This window comes from Cucurbita maxima, unplaced genomic scaffold (genome assembly GCF_002738345.1).
Source record: "Cucurbita maxima cultivar Rimu unplaced genomic scaffold, Cmax_1.0 Cma_Scf00022, whole genome shotgun sequence".
Classification (NCBI taxonomy): Eukaryota; Viridiplantae; Streptophyta; class Magnoliopsida; order Cucurbitales; family Cucurbitaceae; genus Cucurbita; species Cucurbita maxima.
In genome coordinates, this window is record NW_019272038.1 from 2,088,962 (window position 1) to 2,098,871 (window position 9,910).

General features: G+C 35.8%; 2 protein-coding genes and 1 non-coding gene across 3 annotated transcripts; 1 reads left to right on the forward strand and 2 right to left on the reverse strand.

Annotated features, from left to right (window-relative positions):
• Positions 1 to 1,854: 1,854 nt before the first annotated feature.
• LOC111496283 (thaumatin-like protein 1) lies at positions 1,855 to 3,238 on the reverse strand. Its single transcript, XM_023146677.1, has 3 exons — positions 3,149 to 3,238; positions 2,401 to 3,070; positions 1,855 to 2,062 (listed from the first exon to the last, which is right to left on the reverse strand). Exons 1-3 carry the CDS (start codon positions 3,222 to 3,224, stop codon positions 1,894 to 1,896), a joined length of 915 nt encoding a protein of 304 aa, XP_023002445.1. The 5' UTR covers positions 3,225 to 3,238; the 3' UTR covers positions 1,855 to 1,893.
• A 1,922-nt stretch (positions 3,239 to 5,160) lies between these two features.
• LOC111496279 (thaumatin-like protein 1b) lies at positions 5,161 to 7,200 on the reverse strand. Its single transcript, XM_023146672.1, has 3 exons — positions 6,795 to 7,200; positions 5,992 to 6,685; positions 5,161 to 5,634 (listed from the first exon to the last, which is right to left on the reverse strand). The coding sequence occupies exons 1-3, from the start codon at positions 6,850 to 6,852 to the stop codon at positions 5,454 to 5,456; spliced, it is 933 nt and encodes a 310-aa protein (XP_023002440.1). The 5' UTR covers positions 6,853 to 7,200; the 3' UTR covers positions 5,161 to 5,453.
• Positions 7,201 to 9,119: 1,919 nt separating this feature from the next.
• LOC111496648 lies at positions 9,120 to 9,221 on the forward strand. Its single transcript, XR_002720490.1, has one exon. It is a non-coding gene; the product is annotated as a small nucleolar RNA Z279/snoR105/snoR108 (small nucleolar RNA).
• Positions 9,222 to 9,910: the final 689 nt, after the last annotated feature.

Below are 9,910 nucleotides of genomic sequence, written 5' to 3' on the forward strand. Positions count from 1 at the left end.
GTCCATTTTAACTCATTCTCTTGAGTTTATGATTCTTGGATGCTTGAATTACAAATAAAACTAATAGAAGTGGTTTTTAGTGCCATGTCAATTTATGTTTGTAAATGAGTGAAAAAAACAAACACAATATTGAAGATGATATCAATATATTCATAAATTCTTAAGAAACTGTTTGAATTGTTCACTAGTCTATCAAACTACCATGCTTAAAAGTTCAATAGTTGAATTTGTAATTTAACCCTAAGATTATCATGAGAGGATCTGATCATCGCCTTTTGTATTTCTATATTTTGGAGGCTCTCCTTATTGGTCGATAATCTATTCTTTCTTCTCCATTAATGTTTTTGATGTTTTTATCGTCTATCATTTGGATCATCAAAATCGACTTATAAATGTTATTTACTTTCTTTAGCCTCAAGAATAAATTACTCGAGCGGATAGATATCATTGGTCTTAGTAACTTTATTATCCTTTTATGCATTTACAAGAGATAGAAAATGCCTTTTGTGAGTCTGAATCATGCAATGAACTCTTAAATTTTCCTTTTTGAAGATAACTCGGTCATAGCAATTGGCCCATTTTAATCTTCATCGTAAAGAACAACGATGACTGAATCATAAAAAATAAAAAGGGAAAAAAAACCCATAATTGCCTTTTCTCGTTGATGCCTAAATCATCAAAACTACCAAGCTTCAGAGTCCAGCAAAGCGCCCTTCGCCTTCGCTACCACATCTCTTGTGGAACAACTTAAATAAATATATTACTAACAGATATTGCCTTCTTTTTCGATGATTTTTTTTTGAGTTCCTCCTCAAAGTTAAAATGTGTATGCTTGGGATAGATTCACTCTTATAAAAAAGAAATATTTTGTTGTTCTGTCCAATTGACGTGAGATCTCACAATCTACCCTTTGAAGGCCAGTGTCTTTGTTGGCACTCGTTCTCCTCTCCAATCGACGTGGGATCTCACCCAAGCCCACCGTTAACAAATATTGTCCTCTTTAAGTTTTTCTCAAGATTTTTAAAATGTGTTTATTAGGAAGAGGTCCACACCTTTATAAAAAAATGTTTTGCTTTCCTTCCTATCGGATGTAGTATTTCACAATTTACCCATTTCAGAGCCCAACGTTCTGGTTGACACTCATTCACCAACCACTTTGTCATTTGCATTCAAAGTCGAGCAACCACTTTGTAATTTGCAGATCAAAAAGGCTGTTATTCCTTTCTAATTAACTAATCAATTTCCTTTTTTTTTTTTTTTTTTCCAATGAAATATATAATCAGAGAATAGTACTTATGAAGTGGCTTGAAAACATGGGTTTCCTGTTTAAAAAAAAAAAAGTGGCTTTAAAATCAAGAAATTGTGAATGGAGAAACAGTTAGATAAAAGCTTGAGTAATCCTAATTTAGGATCCCGTTTTAATTAGTTGATTGAATATCTTCATTTTACTATTTGATAAAACACGTCGAATTACCAACTTTTTAGGTGGCCATTTTGAAGGAAGTGGCACAGATAGGGACAGATGTAGTTGGCCACTCTCGGGCCATTTTGCACAACCACAGATGTAGTTGGCCCGAACAGATAGGCAAGATGTAGTTGGCCACTCTCGAGCAGAGCCATTTTAAGATAAGTTAATTATTTAAATCGGTTGGTAAAGAAAACATCACCTCTTTTTAAGCAAAGTCAACCGGCAATTCTCTATGTTATTTTTAAGCATTTTTATTTTTTTCTCTCTCCTTTATTTTTACGCATTTTTATTTTTCATCCTACCAACTTTCGTCTCTCCTCCCCAAACGATTTCCTCTCACACCAACTGTGAAAAGGGATTTCAGGTTTCAAAAAACAACATCCCTCTAAGAATTTAAGAACTAAATTTGGATAATCTCAGCAAAATTAAACAAATCTAATGAAAAGAAGAAGAAGAAACAACGTTGAATTCAAAGTTGAAGACATAAAAACCATTGTTTTTGATGATCCGCCGCCGGTGATGAAGTCCGGCAGCCATGAACCGTTGAATACCGATGGCCCTTCTCTACTTGATGCGTCTCTTTCTGGTTTTTGGCTAAAAGAACAAAATAATAATAACAAATAAATAAATTCTAAAATAAAATTTATAATATTGGCTTAATTTTTAATAAATATGTAATGAATTTCAAATAACAAAATAAAAAATTATTAATTTTAATTTTCAAAACAAAAAAACTAAAATTTTATTTATGAGAATTTATTCAAAAAGGCTTGCACATGTGATTCATGATTTATTTAATAATTAATTCAAGCGATTTTTAAATTGTGTCACGTTCATCGCTCGTGTAGGATTGTTATCATGTTAGTGTGACGGTTTTCTCGAATAATTTCTCGGGAGCTCGAGTTTTTAGAGAGACAAAAAATGGGGTGTACCTGGTTGAGGAAGGGCAGAATGTAATGGTGTAGTCAGCACCACTGCAAGTAAAAGTGCTTGTTGCATCATCAAAGGCATAGCTATATGATTTGGGGCAAGCTGATTTGAAAATTTCCGAGTACACCGACGGCTTACAGGCGGCGGGTGAATTATACGCGCCGCTACAGCAATATTCCGGGTTCCCAAACGCCTCACACGCACTCTTGCACGCCTTCCCATCGCCGGCACGCAGCTCCACAGGGCAACGCCGGTTCAAATCCGCCGCACACCCAGTCAACTGACACACGCCGTTACCGTCGGTGGCCTCAATGACCATCGGAATGTTGTAGCCGTCAACCAAGCTGACGTCATAAAAGTCCTGCGCGCCGGCACTAGCGCCGATTGTGAACTCAGCCAGAGTAGCCGGCGGCGTTGCTCCGGCGCCATTGCATTCCATTTGATTTGATCCACAGTCAGCAGTACGGCAGCTTCCCTGACTGGTGGCTGGGTCGAACAAACAGCCGGTCCGACCCCAGAATCTGCCGGACCACCCTGGAGGCGCGTGGAGTGAACGCGCCGCCCCCGGAGAAAGCTCGAATCCAGTAAATTCCAATTGTGTGTTGCCGAGAATTCCCGGCCAAACAGTGTAATCGCATCTGTTTATAAGTGTAAATCGAGCTCCAGAAACGCCTTTGAACAAAAACCCACAAAAAATTAATAATAAAGATCATGAAATTGATCATAAGAACAAGAAAATGCAGGCATTACCTGTAAAGAAGATGATCAAAAGAAGAGAGAGAAACAAAAGAGAAGGAGAGAGAAAATGGGTTTGAATAAATCCCATTGAGAAAGAACAACAGGATCATCAATGGAAGAATCTCTGCATTTCTGTATATAACAGAGGAATTTCAACAGAGGAGAAGCTTTTATTTATTTTTTATTTTATTTTATTTTATTAAGATTTTCCTAAAGTATTTTTTTTTATTCCTTTGAAAATGTTCTTTTTTTTCCATTTTTGGATGTGATAAATTTTAATAAAATATTAAAAGATTTTGTTGGTGGGGATTAAGATTTTTAAGGATAGTTTTAACATAAAAATAATTTTTATGAGTTTTGTTTTTGGTAATTTCATATTAAAAAAAAAATACTCGTTTTGTATCATTTAGTTAATAATTGATAGGATTCCGAGCTCTCGTGAATTCTTTCTCTTTCGTGTTTACATGCTGCAGAGTTATGCTCGAGTGTAACGGCCCAGATCCATCGCCAGCAGATATTATTTTATTTGAACTTTTCTTTTCGAGTTTTTCCTCAAAGCTTTAAAACTTGCTAGGAGAAAGTTTCCACACACTTATAAATTGTGCTTTGTTCTCCTCCCCAACCAATATGGGACATCACAATCCACCCCCTTTCGGGGCCTAGCGTCCTCGCTGACACTCTTTCTTTCCTCTCATTAATGTAAGACTGCCCCAAATCCACCCATCTTCTGGGCCCAACGTCCTTACTGGCACACCGATTCGTGTCTACCCCCTTCGGGGAAGAGCGAGAAAGCTATCTTCTTTAGGGTTTCTCTTTCGAGTTTCTTTAAAATGCGTCAGCTAGGGTAAAGTTTACATACCCTTATAATTGGTGTTTTATTCTCCTCTCCAACCAATATGGGACATCACATCGAGTCATCAAATTTAAATTACATAAATACGAAAGATGTCAATCATAGAAGCAAAACTTTATACCAAAGCTAAAGTTTAAATAAAAACAATAAACATAAATCAATTTTAATTTATAATCATAAGCAAAAACACCATATAAATGTGATTAAAATGTCGATCTTCTCCAAATTTTTTTATAACCTAAATCAGGTTAAAAACATTCAATTTTTACACGTAAATATTTATTTATTTGTATTTTTTTTCATGAAATTATTATGAGTTTCGTAAGTAAATTTTTCCATTAATGAATAAAACTGGTAACTCTAACTTATTTTGAAGCAATTTTAAAAATAATAAAATTTAATATTATGAAAAATAAGGAAATGTATTGACGTAACGATTTAATTTTGGATAGAAAAAACACTGGACGATGAGACACAAAGATGGAATTCCTCGTCTCTCGGCATCTCCTAGTTCCACGTGTACTTTTTTTATGAGTTTTGGGGGAATTAGCCATCTTCAATTAAATTAAAGTAACTAAATTATATATATATATATATCTATATATATATAATATTTTAACATAGAAAATAAAATAAAATAATATTTCTCCTTTTTTTTATTTATATTCATTATGTAAATAAAAAAAAATAAAATTCTTAATGATTTTTTTAATTTTAAATCTCAAACTTTAAGAAAATAAAATAATAAATAAATATTCAAAATTGTAGTTTCAAATATTACATTTTAAAAAAATTTGAATATTTTACCTTTTAATTAAAGATATATATAATTTTTTAAATAGTTAATAATATATTTTAAAGTTGCAAAATTAGAAAAGTAATTTTTTATTTATGGTTTTGAAAAATAAAACATCAGAAGCCCACAAATGGACCAAAGGCCCAATAAGGCCCAACCTAAAGGAACATTGGGTTGGTGTGGTCTTAGTGGGCCTATCCAGTCTTCTCTTTTGAAATTGGGCCTGGTCAGGCCGTGCATTTAAGGGACTAAATATTTACAAATTTAAAATTATAAAAATTAAATTATTATGAATTAAAGTTAAAAAAATAATAATAATAAAATTGTTCATTAATGGGGTTATATATGGAAGCATCAAATATAGTATAATGGTAAATTACCTAAAATTTTATTATATCCTTATCACAATTACGTCTAAAAATGAATCCCCATTTCTTTTTCAATCCCTCCAAAAAAATCTAATTAAAAATCAACCCTTAAGTTTAGATAAATCCGATTTGTTGGCCCTCGCCGATTTATTTTTCCCTTTCCTCGCCGATTGGTCACGGTTTCTCATCGGCTGGAGTCTGGGCTTTTAACGTCATAGTCAATTACTCGTGGGCCCATAATAAGGCCCATCACGCCTGAACCCGAATATAGATGTGCGTTATGGTCTTGGTCTATCCTCGTCAGAAGTAGAACTGCCATAACCACCAAATCGCCACCGTACCAACCGCTGATATTCCGGCCATACGCGGCGGCGCTGCGTCGGTTTGGATCAGGGATCCGGCTTCGTACACCATACCAACATCGCCGCTGGAAGATCGGTTCGCCGTCGCCGGTGAGTTCTGTGCATCGGATGACTTTTGGCTGCATTTCCAAAAAAAATATATATATATATATATTAAAATTAATTTCATTGGCCTAAAAATATTATTGGGTTAAATTGGAAACGGTATATTCAAGCAACAAATAACGTTAAATGACATTAATGGCCTTTTTTGACTAATTTATTTTAAACTGCGTTCCAATTTTGCCCTCCTTGTCGACCACCACTAATGGCGGTTGACCACCCAAAATTGGCGCAAATCCCCTTCTCGTCCAATCAAATTTCCGATAATACCCTTTTATAATAGGCGTGGCAGAGAGCCACCGGAGATATAACCGTATATATTTGTGGTGGACGGAAATATCCTTCAACGAGGAAGGGGCTTTCGGTAAATTTACCTGGTGTTTGGCGATGGACAGAAGGTGATAACATAATCGGCACTGGCGCATGTGAAGGTACTCGTCTTGTCATCATACGCGTAGCTATAAGCGCGTGGGCACGCTTTCTTAAAGATCTGAGAGTACATCGACGGCTGACAAGTATCAGGTGTTTGGTACGCGCCTGTACAACAATACTGCGGTTGGTTGAAGGCACCACACGCGCTTTTACACGCGACGCTCTCTCTTCCGTCAGAGCTCATCACGCGCAGCTCTGAAGGACACGCATCGTTTAGATCCACAACGCAGCCGGTGCTAGTGCAATTGTCACCGGAGCCGCCTTGTGGCACTACCATCATTGGAAGATTGTAACCGTCCACCAGACTGACGTCGAAGAAATCAAGGCCGCCGGAGCCGTCGAGTGTAAATTCCGCCAGAGTGGCCGGAGGCATCGCTCCATTTCCGGCGCACTCAAGTTTGTCGGAGCCGCAATCGCCAGTACCGCAGGAGAATTTCCCGGTGGAATCTTCGGAACAGAGTGTTCGGCCCCAGAACCGGCCGCCCCAAGACGTCGGCGCAGGCAGCGTCTTGGATTCTCCAGACTGGAGAGAGAAACCAGTGGTGGAAAGCGGCGGAACGCCACCGTTCGACAGAATGCCCGGCCAGACTGTGAATCCACATTTGTTCACAAAAGTAAAGCTTGTCGGAAACCCGCCTGAAAATCCAAAAAACAGAGCACAACAAATCAACAACCCAACAGAAAAAAAAAACACCCAAATCCAGAATCAACGATCAATCAGAATCAACAAATCATCATAACACACCTGGCAGCACAAGCATCAGAATCGAAACACCCAACAGGAATGAAATTCGGGCCTCCATGGCGGCGAACCCAGAAATCTTAAAAGAAAGAAAAAACAGAGGCCGTCAGTCAGAGAAGATCGGAACGGGATCAAAGCTCTGAAGATGCTCCGGCGAAGGAGAGAAATTGCAGAGCAAAAATGGAGGAATGGAGAGGAAAGGGTATTTATATAAGAGGGAGAGGAGAGAGAGAATGGGTATGGGCAACGGCTAGAAGTGCTGGGAGAGTGGTGGGGCAGAGGAAGGATATTCTTTTTTGTTATGGCGGTTAAAGGAGATATCGGGAAGGGTGATAACGGAGCTTGTCAGAACGCAAGTGGAGAGGCAGAAGAGAGAGAAAGAAGAGAGAGATAACCGCCATTGTTGAGTTGAGAACAGAGAATTTAACCGACTCACTCTCCAATTTAATTGGACACAAATTATGTTCATTTCAAGTAATTTTTTAATAAATAATTTCTATTTTTTATATTTTTAATAAAAAAATAAAATATTTTAATAAATCTAATAATATTTTGCAATTTTTTTCTTTAAAAATAATTGAAAAAGATATTATTTGAATATATTAATAAAAATATAGAATAGGAAATATTATTATTAGGCAAATTATTGGAGAAATTGTCTGGAAAATATAATTTTTTGTAGTTATTAAATTAAAATTTTAGAAAATAGTGATTAACTCTTTAATTGCAAATTAAAAATCACTATATTTAATTAGCACCATATATATATATATATATATTTATTTATTTATTTATTTATTTATTTGTTTATTTAGAAAATTATGATAAGAACATGAAGAGCGAATCGGCTACTTGTTTCTTTTATAAGAAAATTAGATTTTAAATAATTATTATTTACTTAGACAACCGATATTCTCTCTCCAACTATTGTCCTATCTGTATTTATTTATTTATTCATTCAAAAAAAAAATGATGTGAATATTTCTTTTTACAAAATCTATATAAATAAAAAAAATTATATGTAAAAACTCGATCCTTATGATTTCGAATAGTTGGGCCGAGAGGATGATCAACCACATTGGGACTGAGACACAACCCAAACTCCTACGGGAAGCAGTAGTGGAGAATTTTCCGCAATGGGCGAAAGCCTAACAGAGCAATGTCGCGTGGAGATAGAAGACCTACGGGTCGTGAACATCTTTTCCCGGAGAAGAAGCAGTAACGATATATGGGGAATAAGCATTGACTAACTCTATGTCAGCAGTTGCAGTAATATAGAGGATGCAAGTGTTATCCAGAATGATTAGGCGTAAAGCGTTTGTAGGTGGCTTTTTAAGTTTGTTGTAAAATCTCAGGGCTCAACCCTGGAAAGGCGGTGGAAACTACCAAACTGGACTATGGTAGAGGTAGAGGAAATTTCCAGTGGAGCAGTGAAATGCGTAGAGATCGAAAAGAATTACTATTGTATCCTCGACAAGGGATTGAACACAATTCTATTGAAACAAGTTATTCGTTATAAAGGTTTCGAAAAAAAAAAATAGAAGCAATGATAGTGTTTGGTAGGAAATGGACAGCATTCATTAGTATCCATATTTGTCGAATTAATTAAGAGATTTGGAAGAATGATTAACCAACATCAAGTGGGTTATGCCTTGGATTATACACTAATTAACAACAAATCAACCTCGCCGTCCAGCCAACCCACTAGATTTCAATTGATTGTTACCCTAACTTTTAGTGTAGGTATATATTTATAATCATTATCTGCACTTACGGTTAAATGTATCCTAACATCCACCTTCATTTGGGAGGAGAACGAATTATAGAAACATTTTTCTAGCATACGCATTTTAAAGCCTTGAGGGAAAGTCCGAAAAGAAAAGTCGAAAGAGAACAATATCTGTTAGCAGTGGTTCTGAGCCGTTACAAATAATATCAAAGCCAGACACGGGGTGATGTGCCAACAAGGAAGTTATTCCAAAATGAGTAAACACAAAGCGGTAGGTCAGAAGGGGTGAATTTGACAAAGTCCCACATCGGTTGGAGAAAGAACGAGGGTCAGCGAGCACACTCTTCGTTAAAATAATTTTTTTAACAACAAATGAATGGTTTTCATTCATCAAATATGATTAAAGATTGGAGAAGCAAAGAAGGAATAGAAAAGAGTGTTGAACAGTGAACAGTGGACCAGAGGGGAATGCATCAGCCAATTGGGAGTGTAAAAATTCCTGTCCCACATCGAAAAAGATGGTAATTGGCGACGTGGGAGGATAGTATAAAAGGGCGGGAGCAGCACCGGATTAAACCATGATCCTTCAGGCAGTTAATGGAATATGATGAGTGGTTGGCTCTCGCAAAGAATGCGAGTTGGGTGTCTGCCCCAACGCCTGGTTACGACAATTGGGCACTCATTCCTTCCAATCTGATCCCTACTTCGAAGGTCAAAAATCATTATTTCTTCTTATTTTCTTCAAGTTTTTTTTTTTTAATTTAGTTATTATTATTTCTATTTTTTTTTTTTTTTTGCCAAACCTTTTATTTTCTTAGCTTAAAAGATTCATTTCCTCAAAATGAATACTAAGGGAAAAAAAGACCCTCTAAAAATTTATTTTTATTATAACAGATGAGAGATTTGGTGAGTTGTTTTGGTAAAAATTTAATACTATTTATCAGTATATTAAATAATTTTAGAATTAAAATTAATTTCCTATTAATAACCATTGGTCAGATTGTGGTCTAATTCATCGACAGAAATTGAATTTAATAGATAAGCTTTTTATCTCCCCAACCCAATTTGAGAATCTTTCATTTTCACCCAAGGGAAACAAAACCACAAAATTTTGCAACTTTCAAACGGTTCTAAACTTTTATCAAACTCTATACCCATCTCATAACTGCGAGAATATGGTATATGGAACTTACAAATGACCGTTATTTTGGAGCATTGTAAATATACATACAAAGGCGGAGCAAACTCAAAAAAATATATATACAATGGAATTTGAAGATGATACAGAAATGCACTGGGGAAAAGAAATTCTAAAAAGGTTCCTATATTTATTTCATTGTGGTTATAAACGTGAGGTATTCAAAAATGTTTTTTTTTTTTTTTTTTTTTA

Coding starts and splice junctions, on each gene's coding strand:
- LOC111496283 (XM_023146677.1), bottom strand. CDS start 3,224: ATGGGATTTATTCAAACCCATTTTCTCTCTCCTTCTCTTTTGTTTCTC. Junction 3,071..3,148: donor TTTGATCATCTTCTTTACAG/GTAATGCCTGCA, acceptor TTTTGTTCAAAG/GCGTTTCTGGAGCTCGATTT. Junction 2,063..2,400: donor TTCTGCCCTTCCTCAACCAG/GTACACCCCATT, acceptor TTGTTCTTTTAG/CCAAAAACCAGAAAGAGACG.
- LOC111496279 (XM_023146672.1), bottom strand. CDS start 6,852: ATGGAGGCCCGAATTTCATTCCTGTTGGGTGTTTCGATTCTGATGCTT. Junction 6,686..6,794: donor TCTGATGCTTGTGCTGCCAG/GTGTGTTATGAT, acceptor TTGGATTTTCAG/GCGGGTTTCCGACAAGCTTT. Junction 5,635..5,991: donor TGTCCATCGCCAAACACCAG/GTAAATTTACCG, acceptor TTGGAAATGCAG/CCAAAAGTCATCCGATGCAC.